The sequence below is a fragment of the Talpa europaea genome, assembly GCF_964194135.1.
Source record: "Talpa europaea genome assembly, chromosome: 2".
NCBI classification, from domain to species: Eukaryota; Metazoa; Chordata; class Mammalia; order Eulipotyphla; family Talpidae; genus Talpa; species Talpa europaea.
In genome coordinates this window covers 119574712-119601212 of record NC_140068.1, presented here as the reverse complement: position 1 = coordinate 119601212, position 26501 = coordinate 119574712, and the positions used below count along the sequence as shown (strand labels likewise).

General features: G+C 46.6%; 1 protein-coding gene and 1 pseudogene across 2 annotated transcripts in view; one reads left to right on the top strand and one right to left on the bottom strand.

Moving 5' to 3' along the window:
- Positions 1–17434, bottom strand: part of LOC311167659 (class I histocompatibility antigen, Gogo-OKO alpha chain-like) — a gene marked incomplete at both ends in the record, with an annotated part of 202124 nt that extends 184690 nt beyond the window's left edge. Inside the window, one exon of the mRNA XM_084228721.1 lies at positions 17428–17434. Coding sequence (XP_084084847.1) covers positions 17428–17434 — 7 coding nt within the window. The remainder of the gene's footprint in view (positions 1–17427) is intronic.
- Positions 17435–17520: 86 nt separating this feature from the next.
- Positions 17521–26501, top strand: part of LOC311167576 (saoe class I histocompatibility antigen, A alpha chain-like) — a 56149-nt pseudogene continuing 47168 nt past the window's right edge. Inside the window, exons 1-3 of the transcript in view lie at positions 17521–17578; positions 17874–18143; positions 18357–18632. The product of the transcript in view is annotated as a saoe class I histocompatibility antigen, A alpha chain-like (transcript). The remainder of the gene's footprint in view (positions 17579–17873; positions 18144–18356; positions 18633–26501) is intronic.

The window sequence follows — 26501 nt, the reverse complement described above, 5'->3', positions numbered from 1 at the left end:
ACGCCAGGAGCCGTCAGGCTTCCTGGTCTTCTCTGGCTGTAGTCTCGGCTACAAGCCACACACCGCATCCACCCCCAGGATGCACTAGCTCTGGGATTGGCAATTTTATTCTCTTGGGGGTAATCACCAACCCTCAGGGTTTCTGTCTGCAGTCGCTCCAACACTCGGCCTTCACGGCCACCCATGCAACTCGCAGACCCCTGCACTCAAGCCAACCCACTGCACAAGCACATGGGTTGGGGATCAAAACTCTACATGTGGCTTGGGCTCCACCCCAAGCCACGTTCCCCACCCGTCCCCCAAGGACAGGTTCCTCAGCTCCTCACCCTCACTCAAGAATGAGCAGGGCATCACCCACAGGTGATTTTACGAGACTCACAGTTCTTCAGCATACCCAGGCTGCTTAACAGCCACTCAGGGCTTCTCAACTTAGCATTAGCACCAGCTTTTGCCTTCTTGGTTGGCTTTTCTCCTCCACCTGGCTGATGGGCATGCACAGGCTGCTTTTGGCCATCTAGGCCCACTGGCCACCCCCAGATTCTCAAAAAAAAAAAAAAAAACATAACCTGCCAAGGTCCTCCGCCTTCTGGCGGGATTGTCAGTCCAAGTTTATCAGTCCATGTCCATCAGTTGAAATCCATTGGCCTCTCCTTGCGTCAGCAACGTCCTGCTGCCTCAGGGGTCGTTGGCTGGTCCTTTCAGGCGTCTCCTTCACGCCAGGTCTCATCCTGTAGCTCGTGGACATATCAATCTTCTATACCGCCATGGCGCCTCCAGCGTCGTCACAGGCAGTCTTTTACTCCTTAGTCCCTCCAGGTCTTCGGAGGGCTCCATACACCCGTCTGCATGGATCATCCTGCCGACTAACGCCAATTGTAAGGGCAGGAACTGGCCACAGTGCAGGTTTTCTGATCCCATGCAGACCCGGTAAAGGAGGAGTCAGAGTCCATCAGTAGTTTCGCAGGTTTTTTATTTGGGGTTCACCAGGCATATGGCAGGCAGGGGTGCTGGCTGGGGGGCTGGCAGACCTCCCAGCCCCCAGCAAGTCTTCACTCTATCTGGGCTCTCTGGCGTTCTCTGCTTCTTCTTCGGCTTCTCCTTCAGGTGCTGTTGCTGCTGCTGCTGCTGCTGGCGTCCCCATGACGCCGCCCTTAAAAAGCAGTCTTAACTCAGCTGAATCCCATCTACCTATGCCCACACCCTACTCCAGGTGCCCGCCATCAGGCATGCATTCAGGACAAGGATCCATCATCTATCCTGATGGCGGAAGGGCAGAAAAGCCTGACATTTTCTTTACCCTACAAGTCCTCAGTGGTTTTTTGCAGGTCTTTTATTGGGGTTCACCAGGCATATGGCAGGCAGGGATGCTGGGGGGCCGGGAGGCTCGCAGGCCTCCCAGCCCCCAGCAGGTCTTCACTCTGTGCGCTCTCTGGCCTTCTCTCAGTTTCTCCTTCGCCTTCTACTGGCGTCCCGTGACACCACCCTTAAAAAGCACAGTCTAAGCGCAGGTGTACCCACTTCAGGTGCCCGCCATCAGGCATACATTCAGGATCACAGGGTTCCCTCATCTATCCTGATGGCGGGAGGGCAGAAAAGCCTGATACCTTTTACCTTACCCTACACCCATGTTCTGTCACTCCTTTGTCTCTTCCAAGTGTCTCTAATATGTCTCCCATCCATACATCTTCTCCAAGTCACATCAAGTCCTGGCTGCAAATCAAAGCTGGAAAAGCAAGTGTACAACTTCCCTCTTCCCCCCGGTCTTCCAGGTTATATAACTTCACCTGACCACTCAGCTCCATACCTCATTTCAGGTATCTAGTCCAAGGTGGTGTGTAAATGGGGCAGGGAATATGGCAGCTCCCCTAACACACTCAGCTGCCAGCTGCAAACATGCTGGAGATTTTTTTTTAAATTATTTTTATTTACTTGCATACAAGAACTGGGGCCTAGGCCACAGGTGTGGGGGTGGAGGTGAGAGGACTCACCAGGGACAGGAATTTTAATCACCAACCAATCTATGCATAGGGCCTAGACTCACACAAAAGACTTTATCAAAACAGGAAAACTACCTGGTGTCATTTACTTCTTTCAGATGTAAATTTACCCCCAGTTTCTTTTAATTCCTTTAGTGTGTCTTTATATTATTATATATATATTTTTTTTAATTTTTGGAGTCTATAGTTGTTATCTGAGAGTGAAAAAGCTAACCTTGATTGCTAAAGACCTATTTGCATTAACTCACTGAGAAATCACTGAGAAATCAGAGTTTATTATTTAGTTTCCTCACTACCTCCATGTAGGATTTCTCCGGTGTTTGTGGTAGGTATGATTCCCCCTTACCCTACACTACGAAATATTTTATTTATTCATGATTGTAGGGGCAGGAATGGACCACAGTGCAGGTTTTCTGATCCCATGCAGACCGGGTAAAGGAGGAGTCAGAGTCCTTAGTGGGTTTTTGCAGGTCTTTTATTGGGGTTCACCAGGCATATGGCAGGCAGGGGTGCTGGCTGGGGGTCTGGGAGGCTGGCAGGCCTCCCAGCCCCCAGCAAGTCTTCACTCTATCTGAGCTCTCTGGAGTTCGTTCTGCTGCTTCTCGGCTTCTCTTTCGGCTTCGGTTTCTACTGCTGTTTCAGCTTCTACTGCTGCTGGCGTCCCCGTGACGCCGTCCTTAAAAAGCACAGTCTTAGCTCAGCTGAATCCCATCTACCTATGCCCACACCTATTCTAGGTGCCCGCCATCAGGCATGCATTCAGGACAAGGATCCACCATCTATCCTGATGGCGGAAGGGCAGAAAAGCCTGACATTTTCTTTACCCTACAATGATTTATATATTTGTTCACTCCCCCATATTTAGCTATTTGAGGAGCTATGATGCTCTAAGCATTGGATATGTAAGAGTGGTTAAGTCATGGTTCCTGTCCTCACAGAGTCGGAGTCTAGCGTTCCCCCAATAACACAGCAGTTATTAGCACGTGTAGGACATTTCCAGTATCCAAAATGGGCTGTCCCTCTATTACAATTCTTTCTGCAAGTACTTCTGCAGTCTGTGTTCACTAGATGAACTAAGTAAAGAAACAAGCTATGTCTTTTACTCCGTGGTCCCAGTTCCAAGCAGTATCTGATGTATCACAAGACACAAATAAAGGTCAGTTGAAAAAGTAGACTTTAGCTTTAAATAAAGGAGCTATGCAATTTTAAAGCTAAGCTATATTTACTGCTACTAATTAATCACAAGTAAAGGAGTAAAGAGAAGAATTGTCAAGACATGAAAGGAACAGGAAGACAGCGGTTAGAATGTTAATAAAGCATTATGTTCTTATCACCCTTCACAGGGACAGAAAACTCTAATAATTTGTGTAGCCTTTGAAACTGGTGGGTGTTCATATTTCAAGACCTTTAGTTGTTAGTAGGATATTAAAAGTAAATATGGATTACCTACTCAAAACTTAATTGAGAAGGACATTTTTGTACTTCCTGGTTGATATGATGACACCTAAATTCATTATTCTTGGCTGCCTAATAGCACTGGGTAATCAAGCCTGTTGACAGGTATTATTGCAGTACTACTAACTTGTGGAAAAGAGACAGTGACATGAGCTGAAATTTGATTGCAGTCCTATCTGTGGTTGTTCTTCTTTTTTCCTCACTAAAAAGCAAAGAAAATGCATGTACTTTGTTAAGTATAATTAACAAAACAGATGTTTCTAATTCCTGTTACAAACTACTAGAGAAGAGTTTTGTGAAAGGAACCCTGGAAAGAAATGGGGACACCTGGATGCTAGATAAGCCTTGTCCTAGTTAAGTCATAATACTTTCAAATATACTATGAATATCAAGCAAGATCATATAGTTATTATGAAGCCTAATAATAATACTACTAATAAATAATAATATTGATAATAACAATGCATTACATTTATTGGCCATTTATCATATGCCAGCCATTGCTATTTATTTTTTATTTACATTTCTAAAAGATGAGAAAATTAGAGTTTAGAGAAGTTCAGTATTTGTTCAAGGTCACACCCTTTGTAAAGCAGCAGAGAAAGGATTCAAATCCATATGTAGACATATGATAATGGAGTCATAGATTCCTACTGCTGAAAAGGGAATTCCATGTGGAAATGGATAAAATGGCAATATATCCTGTGGTATTTGAGTGTGATAGAACATGGTTGAAATCATAGTTTTTTTTTTTTTTTTAAGATTTATTTTGCATACAAGAACTGGGGTACAAGCCAGAGGTGTGGGGGGTGAGAGGATTCACCAGAGACAGAGGGGGGAACAGAACAGGTGGATCAAAACACACTGCTGAGGGGAGCAGTGGGCGAGGCATGAGAGTTCTGCCACGCCATGTGGCTAGCTCCCTGGCCAGGGATCGAACTTGTGCTGCAGTGGCTGTGGATAGCTTCATAGGTTGCATCTTAACCCCTTGCACCACCAGGGAAGCCTGAAATCATAGTTTATAATAGATAGATGCAAAAATAACTGCAGACATATATGTATATATGCACCTGTGTACATGTATACCTTTATACTTATACATATATAAATTACAAATAAATATATACACATATATGAATGTCTGTGTATACACATATATACATATTTTCCAACTCTGTACATTAAAAGGGCCTAGAAACAGTTACACATTAGTAGCAATAGGACATAGCAATAGCACCAAGATCTTGGATTCTGTATATGATTCCCCATTAAAAGAAACCAACACTTCTTGGGAAATGACTTGTCTACAGCTGTGAAAGTCCAAGATAAGCCTAGAGTGTCTTTCAACTCTGGAAATTGAGAAATATGGGGACATATAAAATCCACACAGAAACAAGCTTAATGGGCTTCCTGCTGGCTTAATGCTGGCCAAACATGTCATCCTGAGCATTACAATAATGACCGTAGTGAATTATAACACATTAAATAAAACTAATATCCACAAATCAATATTGATATTAAATTAGTTAATTAATTAACTAAGAGAGGTGAGGACTTTAATGCTTAAAGTAGAAAGTCAATAAAGGTAAAATAAATGATGGATTTAGGAAATCATTAATAGATGCTTAAAAGTCTAAGTGGAAAATTAAGGAGCAGGATATCTGCATACCTTCCAAATATCTGCCCCAAGATAATTAATTACAAAGGGGAAAATAGTAATTTTATGGTTAAAACCTAGTGAAGACTACCTTAAGCAAGTGTTATGCTAACTTCACAAATATCAGGACAAACTGTCACCATGCCTTTCCGACAGGAATCCAGTCATAAGACATACACACATTGAAAGAAATTCTACATAAAATTGATCTTTATTTTTCCAAAACATCAAGGTCAAGAAAGGCTGAGTAACTTTTCTGGATTATAGGAAACTAAGAAAATTTAACAACTAAGTGCACGGTTGGTTATCTGTTTCTTCTCCTTTGTCAGCTTTATTATTCTTTCTTTGTATTAACTCTGAGAAGTTTCACTACTGTGTGTCCCACTGTTGGTCTCCTTTCATGTAGGTGGTTTGGCATTCTCCTAGATTCCTGTATTTGTATATTTAGTTCCTTCTTCAAGTTCAGGAAGCTTTCTGCTATTATTGATTTAAATAATTTTTCAGTTATCTTCTCTCTTCTCCTTCTGGGATGCCTAGAATTTTTATATTTCCTTTCCTCATGGATAATTCTTGAAGTATTTCTTTATTTTTTTTCTTTTATATCTATCATTTTGTATCTTGAGTCTTCCCCCAGTTGCATCTTTCAGATCACTGATTCAATCTTGCACTCAGTCTATTGTACTTCCATGGCTTTCTCCAATTCTGTTATTTTCTTATTTAACATTTCAATTTAAATCTTCCGTTCACTGATATATGTGTTTCCTTGAGACAGAAGAAGGTTGAAATTTGTTTTTTTTTTTAAGATGTATTTATTTATACATACAAGAACTGGGGTGCAGGCCAGAAGTGCAGGGGGCGAGAGGATTCACCAGAGACAGTGGGGAATAGAACAGGCAGATCGACTGAAACACACTGCTGAGGGGAGCAGCGGGCCAGTCAGGAGAGGTCTGCTGTGCCATGTGGGCTGCTCCCTGGCCGGGGATTGAACTCATGCTGCAGTGGCTGCGGATAGCTTCATAGGTTACGTCTTCCTTCATTTCCTTCTTTCAGATCTTAAGTTCATTCTTCAATTCATTAATTATATTTCTCATATCATTCTTTTCCTTTTTCATCTTCTTTATGTTTTTTTCTTAAAGGACTTTTTTTTTTTTTTTTTTTTTTTTTTTTTTTTTTTTTTTTTTTTTAAAAATTTTTTTTTCTTTTATAGAGGCATGTTTTATTTATTTATTTGTTTGTTCGTCTGTTTCGTTTATACATGCACTGGGTACAGTCAGAAGCGCGGGAGGGTGAGAGAATTCACCAGAGCCAGAGCAGGGAGCAGAGCAGGCAGAAGGACCGAAGTACACTGCTGAGGGGAGCAGCGGGCGGCAGGAGAGGTCTGCGCACCATGTGGGACCCTCCTCTGGTGGCCGGGGAGCAGCCGGGAATTGAACCGGCGCTGCAGAGGCTGCGGGCAGCTTCGCAACCCAGCGCTCAACCGCTGCGCCACCGGGGAGGCCCAAGGACTTTTTTTTTTTTAAAAAGATTTATTTATTTATTTTACACAAGAACCGGGGTACAGGCCAGATGCATAGGAGGGTGAGAGGATTCACCAGAGCCACAGTGGAGAACAGAATAGGCAGATTGATGAAATACACTGCTGACGGGAGCAGCGGGAGACAAGGGAGAGGTCTGCTATGCCATGTGGGACCCTTGCCAGCCAGCCGGGATCGGACCGGCGCTGCAGAGGCTGGGACAGCTTCACAGCATGGCGCTCAACCACTTGTGCCACCAGAGGAGGACCTTCTTTATGTTTTTTAATCATGACAATTTTAAATTCTCTATCTGGCAGGCAAACCAAGCTCTTCCAAGTCATTGTTGTTGAGTTCTGGTGCCTAACTTTCTTTTTGTGGTATATCCTTGCCCTGAGAACTTGCTTGGTTATTTGTTTTTTTTCCCTTCTCCCTGTTGTTTGTTTTCTAATTTGTTCTATGCACTGAGACATTGTCCTGCTGGTTCTTGTAGGGATCGCTTTAGGGTGCTCCTTCTGGGATTTGGGAACTGGTGGCGAGACCGAGTCCAGCACTGTTATGGTGGACTTCACAATGGTAGTGATGTTGTGGATATGTTCATGGGCGCTGAAGATCCCCTCCCTCTGTGTTTACTCAGTTCTAGAAGGGATCATGGGGGTCCCTGGCTTCCAACACTGGTGCAGGGGCTGCACTCTCCCAGTGCCCACAGTTCACCTTAATGGCAGATCTCTGCCTGTCTCTACTCAGTCCAAAACGGTGTGTGGGGCCTGCAGCAGCCTTGCTCTATGTGCACGCTGTCCTGCTTGCCTTTTTTTGTGGCGCCCACCCTCTCTCAGTTCCAGAGGGGAATGGTGAGGTCCCTGAATTCCAACAAGAATGGTACAGGGGCTTCACTCTCCCGGTCTTACACTATTTTCATTTAAAGTTTTTTCACTAGTTGTTTTGTGTATTCTCTGATATTACCCTTTTTGAGTTCATTAATTTTCTCCATTACTTATGTTATTGAAGCCCTGTATTTTTATTTTTTTTTTTTTTTTTTTTTTTTTTTAAGATTTATTTATTTATTTGTACAAGCACTGGGTACAGTCAGAAGCGCGGGAGGGTGAGAGAACTCACCAGAGCCAGAGCGGGGAGCAGAGCAGGCAGAAGGACCGAAGCACACTGCTGAGGGGAGCAGCGGGCGGCAGGAGAGGTCTGCGCGCCATGCGGGACCCTCCTCCAGTGGTCGGGGAGCAGCCGGGGATGGAACCAGCGCTGCAGAGGCTGTTGGCAGCTTCACAACCCAGCGCTCAACCGCTGCGCCACCGGGGAGGCCCAAGCCCTGTATTTTTAATATGTTGTTAATATTTTTGATCCTGGTTCTAACTGTAACAGTATCATATTTTCTCCATCTTTATTCTGTTCCTGGTTTATATCATGCAATTTTTTTTCAAGTTCAGTGGTTTTATTATAGCTGTTCACTTGAATTCCTCTTCAGGCAGATGCCACAGTTCTGCTGGATTGAGGCTTAAGTCAGGGTTTTGGTTGTTGTTTGCTCCATCATTTGTGATTTGTTCTTCTGTCTTTTCATTGTAGTGTTTATATCAGGAACCAGGGCTAAATTGCAGACCACCCTCTTTGTACCTGTTCGGGTGACAGGAGAACTCTCACTGATAAGGAGTAATGGGGGAAAGGACCCAGGGCAGGAGGCCCGAAGAATCAGCTCCAGTGTCAGGGACTCAAGCTTCCTCCTGTGCTGTAGGTACCAGAGTTGTGGAGAGGGGTCCACAGTGATCCCCTCCTCTAGGGCAACCCCTCACCCTAAATATCTTGAATAGACTTATGCTAACCTCAACCCCTATGCTAAGTTTGAGAACATAATTCAGCACTGGACACAAACTGAGCTTTCTGTTGCACAGCTTTAGCCTGGATTGCTTTCTCCCTGGTAAAAATCCAGTTGATATTAAACCATTTAGTGGATGCATTTAGTTGTGTTTTGACCCTGTTTGGGACAGGTGGGAGGGGGTCTGGAAACTGGGGGTATAGGAGGGTGCAGAGTTGGTGGATAGGGGGAGTAAGGAGGTTGAGTGATGGCTGTGGTTTAGAGTATCACAACCTCTCACTACAAATAACATTCTCTTAGAGAAGAGGCAAGTGAATCCATCTGGCTCTTCCCCTACTTTAGGCTCCAGTTGTTCCATATTGGGAGCACCAGTGTCATCAGTCATCACTCTGCACCCTGCCCCTGTGGTTCTCCAATAGTGCATCCCCTGTTCTGGAGGCCAACTCTGTGCACCCCCTCCAAAGTCCCTAGTGCTGGATCTCCAAAGTCCCCAGAGTGGGTTAAGCCCCTGTGGAGGGTCTCTGTGGAGACCTGTTAAGCCCTGTGGCAGGCCCCCCTTATGATTTTTATTCCCTGTATCACTGCACACATAGTTCAATTAAAGATTACCCCACCCTCCTCTGCTGGACTTTTGTTCATGTCACATACTGCAGATGTTGGTTTTATCCTTCAATGGTTATGAATTTGTTCTGCTGTAATTTAGTGTGAATATAAGAAGGAGGTGAGGCTTGTATCTTCACTCTGCTGCCAACTTGCCAGGCTTTTCTTGTCAAAACCTTTACAACACATTCTGAAATAAGCTTGAGGTTTTCTTTTTTATTACATTGGTTTGGTGTATTATAGTAATTGAATTTTATGTTAACTCAGGCTTATTTTCTGGAATAAATTCTACATAGTTATTCCACATAATTCTTTTTGTATGTTGCTGGATTGGATTTATATCCATGAGATATTGGCCTGCAGTTTTCTTTTCTTGTGACAACTTGATCTGTTCTCATATTGTTACAGAGCAACCCCAATATAAAACGGGTTGCCTGACTGTGTCCTCACCCGCATGCTTAAAGGGGACTTAAACTGCATGAACCACTAAAGGTTGATCAAAGGTTTATTTACAAGGAAAGGGGAAATGAGGAAATGAATAATTCAGGGAGAAAAAGAGGAAGATAAATTCGTAAATGCATTCTACCCGTTCCACTGACCTGGAATCCCAAATGACCCACTGATAGCTGGCTAAAAGCCTAGAGCCTTGAGGTCAAGAGGCAGACCCCCGCTCACAGAGCTGGTTAAATATCCAAACAAAAAACATGGCTGCTTAACTCCGCCCTCAGGTCCTTGCAACCCTCCCTTTGGTGGTCATGGGATTTGTAGTTTCCAGTGTCTTGATGGAGTGGAGGTGGAGTCCACAAAGCCTGTATGGAATTTTCTCAGGACATTCTTTCCCCCTAACAGTATCTGAACAATTTTGGCCTCATATAATTAATTGGGTAATTTTAGCACCTCTATACTTTGGAAGTTTTTGGACATTTGGGCCAGAGCTTTATATGTGGGTAGTTTTTAAAAACTGATTCTATCTGATAATTTTTATAGGTATGTTTAGATTGCCTGTTTCATCTTGAACTACTTTAGTAGTTGATATATTTCTATGAATCTGTCTTATATCTAATTCTCTAATACTAGGCATATCCTTTTTCATAGAGTTCTTAATAATTCTCTTTATTTTTGTATGGCCGCATAAATTCCTTCCTTCACTACATACATGAAGGTTGATTCTTTTTTTCCTTTTTTTAGTGTGTGTAGTGGCAGAACAGGGACAGAGCTGTTTCTCTATTATTCTCTCTGATTCAAGCAGACCACGTAAAGGAGAGCCCTGGAGCCCTTAGTGGCTTTGTCAGGCTTTTATTGAGCTTTTACATGCAGTGCAGCAACCAGGGGCATGGCAGGCAGGGGTGCCAGGGGGCCAGAAGGCTGGCAGGTCCCCCAGTTCCCACCAATTTTCATTCTTTTCCGGGATCTCTGGCCCTTCTCTCTGATGCTTTCTTTCCTTTTCTCCCTCCTGCCTCTGCTTCTCTTGGCCAATATATCAATACCACAGCCATGGCCCACAAGAGTAAAAAATACATCTGAATATAACAATGTAACAAAATCTAGGTGTCCTCCATCAGGCATGCAATGCTAATAGAAGGTGGGCAGAAAAGCCTGAAAATCATTTACCCTAAAGTGTGTCTACTTGAAAATATGTCAGTTTCATTGAACTTTCAGAAGAACACATTTGACTTAAAGTATTGTGTCACTTTTCCCTGTTTCATTCATTTCTGACTTATTTTTTGCCTTCCTTTGTTTTGCATTTAGCTTGCTCCTCTTTTTCCTTTAATTTAAAGAGGACCTTTTGGGCTTCCCTGGTGGCACAAGGGGTTAAGACGCAACCTATGAAGTTATCCACAGCCACTGCAGCATGAGTTCGATCCTAGACCAGGGAGCTACCCATATGGCACAGCATACCTCCCCAACTCGCCAGCTGCTCCCCTCGGCAATGTATTTCAGTCAATCTGCCTGTTCTGTTCCCCAGTCTGCCTCTGGTGAATCCTTTCACTCCCACACCTCTGGCCTGTACCCCAGTTCTGTATGCATAAATAAATAAATATTTAAAAAAACTTCTAAAAAAAGAGGACCTTTTGGTTATTAATTATAGAATTTTCTTTATTAATTTAGTCACTGATAGCTATAAACTTCCCTCTACAGACTTGAATACATCCAATACATTTTGACATTATATTTCTAATTTCCATTTTGATTTCTTTTTGATCTTTTGGTTATGTAGAAGTGCATTTCCACATTTGTGAGTTTCCCATATTTCCTTTAGTTATTGAATTTCATGCCCTACGTGTGAACATACGTAATATTATTTATGTCCTTTTAAATTTATTCGGTTTGAGAGAATGATGTCAACAACATGGTGGAAAAGAACAAAGTATACTTGATCCTGCAAAGCTCACCTTCCTTTATGAGGGAAAATTAAGGACCTTCTTAAAAAACCACAATCTTAGAAATTCATTATGATTAAACCCCCACTCCAAGAAATATTACAAGAAGCCTTAAAATCTAAACCAACAGAAGAATGAACAGGAAGAACTAAACAAGGTAGTGAAGAAAATCACAACACATCACCAAATGGCAATAAGAGACCTCCATGTATCTAAGTGTTACTGGACTAGACTCCCCAGTGGCATGCTGGATTCAAACACAGAACCCAAACTCCTGCTGATTCCAGGAAACACACTTAAGCGCTAAAGATCAGCACAGCTTGAAAGTAAAGGTTTGGAAAACAATTCTACAAATAAACAAATGGCCCCAAAAGAAGGCAGGGGTAGCCATACTCATACCACATAAAATAGACTTACAACTAAAAAAGGTGGCAAGAGACACCAAAGGACACTATATAATGATCAAGGGGACAATACACCAGAAAGTCTTAACACTCATCAGTATATACTCACCAAATGAGGGAGCACCAAAATACATTAGATAATTACTATCAGCTCTGAAAGTATAGGTAGTAGGTGTCTTCAATACTGCACTCTCACCAAGGTACAGAACAACAGGACAGAAAATAAGCAAGGAAAATAGCTCTAAAAGAAAATCTAGACCACACGGAACTAATAAACATCTATAGGACACTGCTACCCCCTCAAAAAAAAAAAAAAAAACCTGAATACACATTTTTCTCAAATACTAGTGGATCATTCTCCAGGATGAACCACACAAGGGGTCACAACACAAACATCAAAAAATACATATTGGGCCTCCCCCGGTGTGCAGTGGGTTGAGGGCAGTGCTGTGAAGCTGTCCACGTACTCTGCAGCACCAGTTCGATCCCTGGCCTGCCAGGGATTTACCCACATGGTGCAGCAGACCTCTCCTGTCTCACCCGCTGCTCGCCTCAGCAGTGTTTTCAGTCCGTCTGCCTATTCTCCCCTCTCTGTCTCTGGTGAATCCTCTCACCTTCCCATGCTTCTGGCCTGTACCCCAGTTCTTGTAGAAATAAATCTTTAAAAAAAATACATGAAGACTTGTAAGGGCAGGACAGGTCACAGTGCAGGTTTTCTGATCCCATGCAGACCGGGTGAAGGAGGAGTCAGAGTCCTCAGTAGTTTTGCAGGTTTTTTATTTGGGGTTCACCAGGCATATGGCAGGCAGGGGTGCTGGCTGGGGGGCTGGGAGGCTGGCAGGCTTCCCAGCCCCCAGCAAGTCTTCACTCTATTTGGGCTCTCTGGCGTTGGTTCTGCTGCTTCTCAGCTTTTCTTTCGGCTTCTACTGCTGCTTCTATTGCTGCTACTGCTGCTTCTACTGCTACTGCTGCTGCTCGCGTCCCCCCGTGACGCCGCCCTTAAAAGCACAGTCTTAGCTCAGCTGAATCCCATCTACCTATGCCCACACCCTACTCCAGGTGCCCGCCATCAGGCATGCATTCAGGACAAGGATCCATCATCTATCCTGATGGCGGAAGGGCAGAAAAGCCTGATATTTTCTTTACCCTACAAGACTGCATTCATACCAAGTCTCTCCTAAGATGATAAAGATATCAAACTAGAAATAAACCATGAAAAGAAAGCAAGGAGATTGCCCACTACATGGAGACTGAACAACATACTACTGAAAAATCAGTGGGTTAATGAGGGAATCAAAGAAAAAATTTGAGTTTGGTTGACTGAGGTGATGGGATTGGGGGAAAAACAGACACATGAAGGGCCACTCTCAGCACAGCACCCTGGAGAGTCACCTGCACCTGATCCTCACTGATGATGTCACCTTCCCCACTGTAGGGTAAATGGTTTTCAGTCTTTTCTCCACTCCCACCATTAGGGTTGTCCTGTCTGATGGGGTACCTGCAGTTGTTACATTGTTGCAAACTATCTTATTTACTTCTGTGGTTCATGGGAGGGGTATGGAGATAGTCACCAAAGAAGCAGAAGCAAGAGAAGAAGCAGGAGAGCGAGAAGGAGAGAAAGAGGCCAGAGAAGCACAGAGTGAAGGCTTGCCTGGGGCCTGGAGGCCTACTGGCCTCCTGGCCCCTGGGCACCCCTGTATGCTGTGTACCTGGTTGCTGCTCTATATGTAACAGCTCAGTAAAAGCCTGAGAAATCCACTGAGGACTCCAAGACTCTCCTTTACCCATCTGCTGGATCAGAAAAACTGTTCGGTGCCCATCTTGCCCCTACACCCCCCTGGCTGAGGACGGGTCTCCACTTCCTCCCTGGGAAGTTCTTTCTTTCCTGTGTCCCTTTCCACACAGCAGTCGTTGGAAGGCGTCACCATGTGGCGCCCACACTTAAGGGATGCCCTGCTATAAACATTTCTGTGCAGGTTTTGTGTAAACAAAAGTCTTCAAGTGAGTTGGGTAAATACTCAGGGGAGTGATCAGCAGGTTTTAGGGTAACTCTGTGTTTCACTTAATAAGAATGAGTTATTATCTCTTCCATAGTGACTGTGTGATTTTGCATTTCCTCCAGCAGTGAATGGGGGTCCCTGTTGCTCCCCATCCTGGTCAGCACCTGATGCATAGTGCCCCCCCTTTTCTGAGGTTTCATTTTCCAAGGTTTTAGTTTCCAAAAATTAAACTAGATTAAAATTTTTTCATAAGATATTTAGAGAGATCACAGAACACAACTTTTATTACAGTACATTGTTGTCATTGATTGTCCTGTTTTAACGTTATTAATCACATGGTGCCTAATTTATAAAGTAAATGTATCATATGTATGTATGTGTGGGGAAATCTTTGTATATAGAGGGCTCCATACTATTTGTGGTTCTGGTATCCACTAGGGGTCTTGGAATACATCCTATGTGGATAAAGGGGGGCTGTACTAGGATTTGGATTTAGGCCATATAATAGGTGTGCCTAGCGTGTCCATGTTGCTTTAATTTGCACTTGCATTTACATATGTCAGCATATGATGTTGAGTTTCTGTTCATATGCCTAGTTGCCATCAATGTAGTCCGTGGAAACTGTTCAGAGTTTTGCTCAGTTTTAGAAAGTTATTTGTTCCTTGTTGAATTTTAAGGGTTCCATGCATATTCTAAAACATGTAGTATATTAGTCATATTTTGCAAATATTTTCTCCTGGTCTGTGGTCCAAGCTCTTTTTACAGACCTAACACATCAGTGCATACATAGACTTTTCTGGGGAGAAAATAAGAAGTTGCTGACTACAGTGGGTTCAGAGTAGAGGCGACTTGGTTGACTGAGGATGAGGTGACTTATTTATTTGTGTATGTTCTTGAGTATTTATGAATCCTCTGTGTGAGCGTGAATAGCAAATATTAGTTATTATCAAAATCATTTATTATAAAAAATAAATTACACAATACCTGACACTTATCAAACACTTGGCACTTCCCCCTCAGTCACATGTTCTCAGGCTCTGACCTTCTACTCTAGGACCCGTCATCTTGTCACTGAATGATTTTGCCTTAGAATTTGCACCTGACCAAGGTGGGCTGGATGGATGGACACCTTCCCACTGAAAAGAGCTAAAAATGTGAGATAGGTATGAGATACAAATCCACCTTCTTAAAAGCATTAGAATTGGGCTCCCCTGGTGGCCCAGGTGGTTGAGTGCCACACTGTGAAGCTGTCTGCAGCCTCTGCAGTGCTGGTTCAATCCCAGCCAGCCGGCAAGGGTCCCACATGGACTGCAGACCTCTCCTGTCTCGCCTGCTGCTCCCCTCAGTGGTGTATTTCGTCAGTCTGCCTGTTCTGTTCCCCGCTCTGTCTCTGGTGAATCCTCTCACCCTCCTGCACATCTGGCCTGTACCCCGGTTCTTGTATAAATCAATAAATAAGTCTTTTTAAAAAAAGCATTAGAACTGACAATATAGTAATGAATGCCCACACCCAGTAAAGAATAGGGAGACCCTACATGGGTCCCACAGAGAACAGCATCTTGAGGAGGGGAGGAAGGGCTGTGAGGGCCCTGATCAGAGCAGACACGTAGCCCAGCCCTTCAGCTCTGTGCTGAGCCGGACGACTACCACCCGATATCCCTTTCAAAATTTAGGAAGACCTGCTTTATTTTGCTTATGATGTGTGTGTGTGTGTAAACACACATATATGGTACACTTCTTAGGCTATAAACTGTATTCCCTATAAAAAATCAAAATGTTGGGCCTCCCCGGTGGCGCTGCCTGTTGAGCACAGCGCTGTGAAGCTGTCCTGAGCCTCTGCAGCGCAGGATTGATTTCTGGTTGGCCAGGGAGACACCCACATGGCGCAGCAGACCTCTCCTGGCTTGCCCGCTGCTCCCCTCAGCAGTGTATTTCAGTCAGTTTGCCTGTTCTGTTCTCCGCTCTGTCTCTGGTGAATCCTCTCACCCTCTCGCACACCCCAGTTCTTGTATGCACAAATAAATCTTTAAAATAAAAATGTTACAAACAAAGCATTTTCAGGCCAGAGGGAGTAAAAAACACTGTCAGCTGTTGTTAACAATGAGAAACAGAAAAGCATTGAAATGAGGCCTCAAGTTTGGTGACGACCTCTCATTGTCAGCCTTCCACAGGCAGGTCTAGCACCTGAGCCCAGTGGAGAAGGTCTGCCCAGGAGGGAGCAAGAGGGAGGGAGCAGGACGTGGACAGAAACCACCCTGTCCAATATGAAGGGCTGTGGGGTCCTAGCCAGGGAGGCTCAGGAAAGCAGGGAGCATCAACTCAAGCCTGAGAGAAAGAATCTGGACACAAAGTAAACCCAGTTTCTGATGACACAGAGCACATGTAAGTCACTTCTGCCACAATCCAAAGTACTATGTGCCAAGGAAACTAATTTGTATAAGGAGAATTAGACCTTTTGGGGGGGGGGTACTACCATCTTTACTTGAAGGGATGAATGACAAAACACTATCATTATTTAGATTTTGTTAATCTGTACACACTTTCTAGAAAGTGAATGTGAGCTGTCCCTTTAAGAAAATCAAGTGACAGTTGACAACTGATAGTAATTAACTACCTTGATAAAGTGCAAGCGCCACGTGAAAACCAGATAGTGCAAAATTGTGTCCCGTCACTGTAAACTTGACAACTTCCAGTAGCCACTTACTTTTCTTTGGGGATTTTTGGAACATGAAACATGTATGATTTTCAAAATTTGATTCTTGAATAATTAACATAAAGATCATATAACCTGGTAAGACAATGCATCACTTTTTAAAGTCATGTATTAGTACAAGATTAATAATTAATAAAGGCCTATGGAATTAATATAACAGAAAACATTCAATGATACTGTTCTACCACTCACTTTGCAAATAACATTTGAAAAACCACCACTTGTATAGTTTCAATTTATGGCAGAAGTGTAACAAAGTTAAATAGTCACAATTATGTGAAAAATACTTAAAATGCTATTTTCACAAATTTCAGAGAGGCTGTATAGTTTTTCATTGACCCACCAAAACAAAGAGTAAATGCAGGAGAAACTATGACAGTCCAACATGCCTCTAGTGAGACAGAGAAGAAAAATTGCAAAAAAATATAAGCTGTAAAAGATCCACTCATGACCCTGATTATTTTCATTAAATATCTACATTTCTTTAAGACACTTTGAACACACAATGGATTATTAATATTATTTTAAATTAAATGAAAATATCTTTAAATTGTCTTTATTCTTCATGTAGTAAATACTGAGAACTATAACCTCCTAAACTTATACCGGGGTCCTGGCTAATTTTAAAACTGCAGAGATCTTGAAACAAAAAAGCTTGAAAAAGCGCTGCCCCAGTCCCTGGCCTGGACTCAGGGAGGCAACAGTGTGACAAAGGCCTTGGAGCAGGAGAGGAGGGGGCAGCAAAGTCCCAGGTATCTGGTGTGGTTCTCAGGGTCTCAGCCCTGTGGGCTGTGCAGGGGGCAGGGAAGGTTACTGTTGGGGATTCTTCATCTCCCCACAGTTTCACATCTCCCACAACATACTGGTGACTCACCCCCAGTTCTCACTCTCCATTGCCTGGAGGGTCTCCAAAGACTCCAGCCAGCATCACAGCTGCAACCAGTGTGGACTCAGTCTCCCCTGACCCAAGAGCACCCGTCATGAGGCCCCCAACCCTCCTGCTGCTGCTTTCAGGGGCCCTGACAGAGACCTGGGCAGGTGAGTGTGGGCTCAGGAGCGAAAAGGTCTCATAGGAGAGAGGAACCCCGGCGGGGCGCTTAGGTCCCAGAAAAAGCAAGTCTCCCCTGCCTCTGACCCTGTTGTTCCCCTTGACCCCAACCTGCCCTGACCCCTTTGTCCCTCTCAGCCTCCTGCCGCCCCTCTGAGTCTCCAGCCTTCTCACCTGCTGCCCCCATTTCAATCTCAGGAGCTCCCTCGCCCCCTCCCCTCCCGCCCCGTCTCCCCGGGACCCGCGCGGGAGGAGGGTCAGCCCGGGTCTCCCTCCCGCCCCCAGGCTCCCACTCCCTGAGGTATTTCGACACCGCGATGTCCCGGCCCGGCCCCGGGCAGCCCCGCTACATGGAGGTGGGCTCCGTGGACGACACGCAGTTCGTGCGGTTCGACAGCGACGCGGCGGGGCCGAGGATGGAGCCGCAGGCGCCCTGGATGGAGCAGGAGGGCCCGGGGTACTGGGAGGGGGAGACGCGGAGAGCGAAGGCCAACACGCAGATGTTCCGAGTCAGCCTGAACAACCTGCGCGGCTACTACAACCAGAGCGCGGCCGGTGAGCGGGGCGGGCCGGGGCGCTCACGACCCCACCCCCGCGGGCGGGCGGGACCCCAGACCCCGGCCCGAGCGTCCCCCGAGGCAGGGGGACCCGCCGGACCCTCGACCCGGGACGAGCCCCGGGACGTTCCCCGCGGGGTTCCCGCGTCAGTTTCGGTTTATTCCCGGCGGGGGCGGGCGGGGTGACCGCGGGGTGACGGGGCGGGGACAGGCTCTCACACCCTCCAGATGATGTCTGGCTGCGACATGGGGCCCGACGGGCGCCTCCTCCGCGGGTAAAGTCAGTTCGCCTACGACGGCGCCGATTACCTGGCCCTGAACGGGGACCTGCGCTCCTGGACCGCGGCGGACACGGCCGCTCAGATCTCCCGGCGCAAGTGGGAGGCTGAGGGAGTGGCCGAGCGTTTCAGGAACTACCTGGAGGGCACGTGCGTGGAGTCGCTGCGCAGGTACCTGGAGCTCGGGAAGGAGACGCTGCAGCACGTAGGTAAGAGGGGCCGCGAGGTCTCCAAACCCCCCTCAGGTGGCACCCAAGGGGAGGGTGGAGTCAGGGTCACAGCAGTGCCCCCTCTCTGGTCAGGGGAAGGGGAGCCCCCTGGGTTTCCTGACTCCCCAGAGGACCCCACTTTTCCTCAGAAGTTTTCCTCTGAGCCTGAGGGGAGACCAGCCCTGAAATCACCCCTCACTGATCCTTTTGACCCAGCAGTCCTCTTGGGAACCATCAGTTTTTCTCTCAGGGTCTTGTTATTGGTCTGAGGACATTTTTCTGATCTGACTCTGCTTTTGTGAGTCCCCAGGTCAGGAGCACAAGTCTGTGCTCTCCTCCTTAGAGAACTGGGTCCTCCTATCCAGAGTTGTCACCTTATTTTAGAACTTTCTAAGGAACAAGAGATTATCCGAGACTCCCCAGACCAGGCTGGTTTCTAGATTTTTGTGCTTCCTTTTTCCAAACCCACTGCCCTGTCCATTCTGAGGATGGTCACAGGAGGGTTTTTCAGGGTCCATGAAAGAAAAACCCAGAGTGTGTAAGTTCTCACCCTTCTCCTCAGAGGCCCCAAAGACACAGGTGACCCGCCTCCCCACCTCTGACCAGAAGGTCACCCTGAGGTGCTGGGCCCTGGGCTTCTACCCCGCGGACATCACCCTGACCTGGCAACGAGATGGGAAAGACCTGACCCAGGACATGGAGCTGGTGGAGACCAGGCCTGGGGGGGATGGAAACTTTCAGAAGTGGGCAGCTGTGGTGGTGCCTTCTGGAGAGGAGCAGAGATACACGTGCCATGTGCAGCATGAGGGGCTGCTGGAGCCCCGATTCCTGACTTGGGGTAAGGAGGGGGATGTGGGCATAGAGCTTCTCAGGGACATCAAGAATCCTTCTGGAGACCTTCAGAGGGTCAGGATGAGGCCTGGGGCTCAGGGTCTCCCCTTCCCTTCCAGATCCCTCTCTTCAGCTCCTCGACTCCGCTGTGGACATCGTTGCTGGCCTGGTTCTCCTTGGACCTGTGCTCACTGGAGTTGCACTGGTGCACCTGTGATGTGTAGGAGGAAGCGCTCAGATAGGGAAGGAAGTGGGGGGGATCATGTCCACTGAGGGCTTTGAGGCCACAGGTAGAACTAGCCCTACCTGGTAATGGGAAGTACCATTGTGAGAGCAGCATGAGCACAGTGCAGGTTCTCTATGACCCGAGCTGATGGGTGAAGAAGGAGTCCTGGAGCCCTCGGTGGCTTTTTCAGGCTTTTATTGAGTTTACCAGGTACAGGGAAGGCAGGGGTGCGGGATGGTGGGGTCAGGAGACTGATAGGCACTGGCAGGCCTCCCAGCCCCCAGCAAGTCTTCACTCTTTCTGGACTATCCTGCGTTTTCTAGTGGTCTCTGCTTCTCTGCTGGTGCTGCTCTCTCGCTTGTCCTCCTTCTGGTGGTTCTGCTGTTCCCTTGGCGTTCCCATGATGCCACCCTTATGGGCTGCACTCTCAGCCCAGGTGTATCCCACCTATGCATGCCCACACCCTACTCCAGGTGCCCACCATCAGGCATGCGTTTAATCTAATGGTGGGAAGGCGAAAAGCTTGATATGGATTTTACTTACTGTAGGGTCAAGAACAGGGCATGGAGCAGGTTTCCTGATCCAGCAGACCGGGTAAAGGAGGAGTCAGAGTCCTCAGTGGTTTTGCAGGTTTTTATTGGGGTTCAGCGGGTACATGGCAGGCAGGGGTGCTGGGAGGCTGGCAGTCCTCCCAGCCCCCAGCAAATCTTCACTCTATCTGGGCTCTCTGGCGTTCTCTGCTTCGGGCTTCTTCTCTTTCGGCTTCTCTTCGGCTTCTGCTGCTTCTCGGCTTCTCTTTTGGCTTCTGCTGGCGTCCCCGTGATGCCGACCTTGAAAGCCCAGTCTCAGCCCAGGTGAATCCCATCTACCTATGCCCACACCCTATTCCAGGTGCCCGCCATCAGGCATGTGTTCAGGACCACAGGGTTCCGTCATCTATCCTGATGGTGGGAGGGCAGAAAAGCCTGATACCTTTTACCTTACCCTACACTAATCCTCTTTTGTAAAGCATTTTTGAAAATGAGTCACATTGTTCCCCTTGATAATTCTGGTGCTGGGGCCCTGATTCCAGTAAATGGCAGAGGAGGGGAAGGTCCCTGCTGAGGGCAGACCCAGGAGGCAGTTGGTCTAGTGCCCTCTCATCTCCTTTCTTCATATTTCCTGATCCTGCCCTAAGTGTCCAGTCACAGTTCTGGAAACTTCCCTGTGTTCCAGACTTGGGGATTTTGTTAGGGCTTCATAGCCTGACTCCTCCCTGGCCTCACATGATGCTCCCTCCCACAGGAGGAAAAGGAGGAAGCTACACTCAGGCTGCAGGTCAGTGTGTGAGATGGTCAGTGTGTGTAGGGTAAATGATTGTCAGGCTTTTCTTCCCTCTTGCCGTTAGGATTGATGATGGATCCCTGCAGTCCTGAATGCATGCCTGATGGCGGGCACCTGGAATAGGGTGTGGGCATACATAGGTGGGATTTAGCTGGGCTAACACAGGGCTTATAAGGGAGGCGTCCGGGAACAGAATCACCAGGAGAATGGCGTGGGCCATGCTACCCATGCTATCTGACAAGGTCCAGGCATGAGGAAAATTTCTGAAAAGAAAACTCCATAGCTGGCTCCTGCTACTTCCTTTCATTTGTTTGTGGCAGTTATTGAAACCATGGAAATTTTCTATAAGCTTCAGAATAAAACAATGTGTGCTGGCATCAATGCCAGTTTTGGTAATGCACACCTCAGTAATTTGAGAAATGAGCCTTCGAACACAATTGATAGTGAAACGGTTCCCAATAATTCTCCATGTCCTCCAATTTGTAATTCAGTTACCATGAGTAGCATTGAGTTCTTTAACAAGCCACCCTTGATAGAGCTGTTGGAACCAAGCCCGGCTAAAGTCCCCACTAGCGAAGGCCCTGAGGCACCCCGGGAGGCGAAATGGTCCAAGAAATACACCCCACATACTGTTCCCATGGTACCGGGACCCCTTGGTTCTATATAGAAAATAGGAAGCCGCCCTTGATCTTACAATGCCTGCTTAGCCTTGTTTTAGTTACCAGCTTGACCGCATTAATCACGTCGTGTGTAGCACCTGTTTCTATTTTCTGAATAACATTCATACCTAGGGAAATATGTAACCGAGTTAATGTAACCGAGTTAATCATAGACTGGGAAAATTTAAAAAAGGACTGTGCACTGTTAATAATCATTAATAAATTCTGAACTCTGTAAAATAAAATCAATCATGATTGCATGATGTAATGATCAAATAATTTCTGATGTATAAATAAAGCTCCGCTGAGGTTATCAGTGGGAGATGTCAAGTGTCAGTGTCTCCTCACAAACTCATCTACCTCATCTCCCCCTCCCCTCATCCCTCCATTCTGCCGACACTGTCTCAACCTGTAGGGACCCTGCTGCCCTGGTCAGAGCTGGACTCCGGCACCTGCCTGGAGGGAGTGGGGCCCTGGAACTCCAGAATCAGCCCCCTGGTCCTCCAGGGGACACAGGCCTTGCTCTGCCCTCCTTTTGGCTTCCTGATCCCCCAGCATTGGGGAGTTAGGGAGGATGTTGTGGCTCAGGAAATGGGGGCCTCCTCCTAACCATCTGTCCTCTCCTCATCTCTCTCCTTCATCAGCCTGAGTGTGCGTGTTTGAGTCACACCAGCCCTGCACGGACAGGAAAGGCCCAGAACTTAAGTGATTCCCTGGTCAGTTACAGCACCAGCCCCTCTGCAGTCCCACCAGGGGAGACAGAGACTCTCCCAGCCCCAGCCAGAGCCCATGTTACCCACACAGACCTTTCCCTCAGTGTCCCCCATACTAATCCTTCCCTGCCCAGTCCTCTCTGGTTCCCCTACAACTCCTTTTGGACCCCACCCCCTAGCCCCATTTTCATTCTCTGCTCCATTTCCAGGAACATCCCCATTTTTCTAGCCACACCCTGGGGGCTCTCCTCAGCCCTCCCCCCATTCAAGGATGGAGAATTTTTCTTTAAAGATTTGTTTATTTATGCACACAAGAACTGGAGTATAGGCCAGAGGTGTGGGGCGTGAGAGGATTCACCAGAGACAGAGTGAGGAACAGAACAGCAGATTGGCTGAAACACACTGCTGAGGGGAGCAGCTAGTGAGACAGTCGAGGTCTGCTGCACCATGTGGGTAGCTCCCTGGCGGGCTGGGAAATCGAACTCATGCTACAGAGACTGTGGCTATCTCCACAGTGCTGTGCTTAACCCCGTGAACCACCAGGAAGGCCCATCAAGGATAGAGATGATTTAAATATATATTTTTTCCTTACATCGTGGGTCATCTTTCCACTTTTTTTGTTCCTATTAGGTGCAGCCCTTCCACCTTCCTTCCCATATCACCACCCAGCTCCTCCATGTCTCTCCCCAGCTCTGATCACTCCCGCACCCCCTCTGCTGCAAGATGTGGATGGATGGTAGCCCTCAGGCCTTGTCTTTTTCCTGGAACCTTGTCCTTTTCCTGGGCGAGGACCTGGGCTCCTGGGTAGAATTGATTGTTAATTCCCAGGAGGTGCTTTCACCCCTGGAAGCAGAAGCAGAAACAAAGTACAGAGACTCTGGAGTCCAAGGTTCCATCCAAGACTGAAGGAACATCTGTATTTGGGGAAATCTGCCCATAATCTGGGAATCAGCTGTTTTGACCTGGAAACCTGGTTTTGCCTTTTTGTCCATGGGACTAAGAAAATTTGGGGACTTCTGACCTGACACTGACTGGACTTGGGCGCCCCCTTGTGTGCAGATCCCTGTCCTGCCGCTGGGGGCCCAGGGAGCCTGGGGAGGGCCTGGCTGAGCAGGAGAAAGGGCGGCTCTGGGCTCCTGTGCTCAGCCCTGTGGCCACACGGGGGCGCTGCCGCGCTGCTCCGGATTCTGGTGGAGCCGCCAGGACGGGGCGGGGGCTGAGGTGGGCAGAGTTGGGGATCCTGGAGGGCGGTGTCCTGGGGTGAGATGCTCTGCGAGGAGTCAGAGCAGCAGGGCTCAGAGGAGAGGAGACTCCGGAGCCTGCCCTGGCTGTGAGGTTTCCAGCTTTTCTCCCAGGACCCCTCTCTCCAGTCCCTGGATGGTGATACCTGGGGAAACAGGAAAGGAGATCATTTTTTCCTTCTACAACCTATTTAGTATTGAGGACATTAAAAAATAACATTTAAAGAATACTGTTAAATTTACAGAAAAGTGCGAAGGTAGTGCAGTTCTTGTTTATCCCACACCATTTCCACTTTGTTTACTCTTCCTACATGAATACAGTTTTGTTTTGTTTTTTAAAGATTTTATTTATTTATACAAGAACCCGGGTACAGGCAAAATGCGCAGAAGGGTGAGAGGATTCACCAGAGACAGAGCGGGGAACAGAACAGGCAGACTGGTGAAATACACTGCTGGGGGGAGCAGCGGGTAAGACAGGAGAGGTCTGCAGCGCCATGTGGGGACCCTTGCTGCAGGCCAGGATTGAACCTGTGCTGCAGAGGCTGCAGACAGCTTCACAGAGTGGCGCTCAACTGCCTGCACCACCAGGGGAGGCCCCACTTTTTTGTTTGTTTTTTTTTTGTTACAACTAATGCAGCAATCTTGACATAATTACTAAATGCCATACTTTCATTAGTTTTTGCTAATATCCATTTTATGCTGCATAATCCCATCCAGTTTGGATGACAGTTTCTCAGACTTTCCTTGTTTTTATAACATTGACACTGGTGAGGAGTGATGTTTGGGAGAGGTGTTGGGGTCACAGATGGGGGTTCTTGGATCACATCTAAGAAAAGCTTCACCAGAGTCCTCCTTTCAGTGGCGCGCGTGCACACACACATGGAAAGAATTAGATGCTTGTGCAGACACACTTGGCAGAAATTGTTGCACCTGAAGAGGGCAGGTGTGTTAGGTCAGGTCCCAGGAGGCAGCCTTGGGAGCAGAGCTGCATGTTCCAGAGGCTAAAAGGGCACTGAGGTAGTGTTGTGGTTGGGAAGGGCTCATTCTTTTGTGCAATTGTCATGTCTTTAAATTAATTACTTCAATGGTGTGACTAGGCTGATTTGTCAGGAGCAGCGATTCTCTGTAATGGCTCCATCCCCACATCCCACCTCTGGTTTGCACCTCCTTGTACTTCCTGTAGCATCTTGTAGTGGCAGGAAGGGCACAGAGCAGGATCTCTATGATCTGAGCAGATGGGTGAAGGAGCAGTCCTGGAACCCTCAGTGGCTTTTTCAGGCTTCTAGTGGGTTTACCAGGTACACGGCAGGTGGGGTGCTGGGGCTCCAGGAGGCTGCCAGGACTCCTAGCCCCCGCGAATCTTCACTCTTTCTGGGCATTCTCTCGTGGCCTCCGCTGGTTCTCCTCTGGTCTCTCTTTTGCTCTGCTGGCAGCCCTGTGACGCCGCCCTTATAAGCCCAGTCTCTCAGCCCAGGTGTACCCACCTATGCATGCCCACACCCCACTTCAGGTGTCAGCCATCTTTTCCATTTCTTCAGATACTGTTGTTTTTGGAAGAAAGTCATTATGGACAGCTCACACTTACAGGTGTTCTGCTATAAGCATTTACATGCATGCAGGGTTTTATGCAAATAAAAGTTTCTAATTGGTTGTGTAACTAGCTGGGGCAGTGATCTCTGGGCTGTATGCCAAGTTTTTGGGTTTTCAAAGAAACTGTCAAAGATCTTCCACAGTGACCGCGCCATTTTGCATTCTGGCCGGCAGGGAGGAGGAGCCTGTTGTCCACATCCTGGGCAGCACTTGTGCAGGGTTTGCATTTTTCAGCCTCTACCAGGTGTGATGGCATCACTGTTGTTCTTTTTGTCTTTTCCTAGTGCCCTGTGATGCTGAGCATCTGTTCATGTTCTTCCTTGCCGTCTGTGTCTCTTCTTGGTGACGTAGGGTCTGTTACAGTCTTTTGTCCATTTTTCAAATGAGGCACCATGCATTTACAACACTGTTGTCCCTTTTAAAATTGGGTTATTTCTTTCTGATCATTGAGCTTTCAGTGTTATTTTGTAAATTCTAGAGAAATGATAAATTGCTAACTGGCTTTGAGCAGATGTCCTGGCTGACTGGGATGTTGGGGGGGGGGGTGGAGGGGAATGACTTAATTATGTGTCTCCCTGAGTGTTATTTAAATGTTCTTGTATGTGCGTGAAATATGCTTTCAAAAGTAAATTACACTACACTGTTCAATTTATAAAACTCTCCACACATCACGTCCAAATCACATGTTAAGACCAGATGGACACGTGTGTTACCAGTGATGGACCAGCATGTCATAGTTGCCAAAGTCCTGGTGTTGTCCATTCTGTGGATGTTGGACAAACCTGTTCCATCATGAGAATATCATGCAGAGTATTTTCACTGCCCATAATGTCTTCTGTGCTCCAAGGAAACAAAAGCAAAAATAAACCAATGGAATCACATCACACTAAAAAGCTTCTACATAGTGAAGGAAACTATCATTAAAATGAAAAGACAATATTGAGTCAGAGAAAATATTTGCATCTTATATATCCAGAAGGAGTTACTATCCAAGATCTACAAAGAACTCCAAAACAAGAAAACAACCCAACCAAAACAGAGGCAGAAGAGGTAAATAGGTACTTTTCTAAAGAACACACACATGTGGCCAATAGGTACGTGGATAAATGTTTATCATCATGTGCTATCAGGAAAATGCCAATTAAATCCACAATGAATTACCACCTTACACCTGTGAGAATGACCCACTGAAGGGTGAGGAGGAAAAAGAACTCTGGCACATGGTGGGTGGGAATGGAATCTACTCCTGTTAGTGGACAGAATGAGGGGTTCCCCTGACCCTCAAA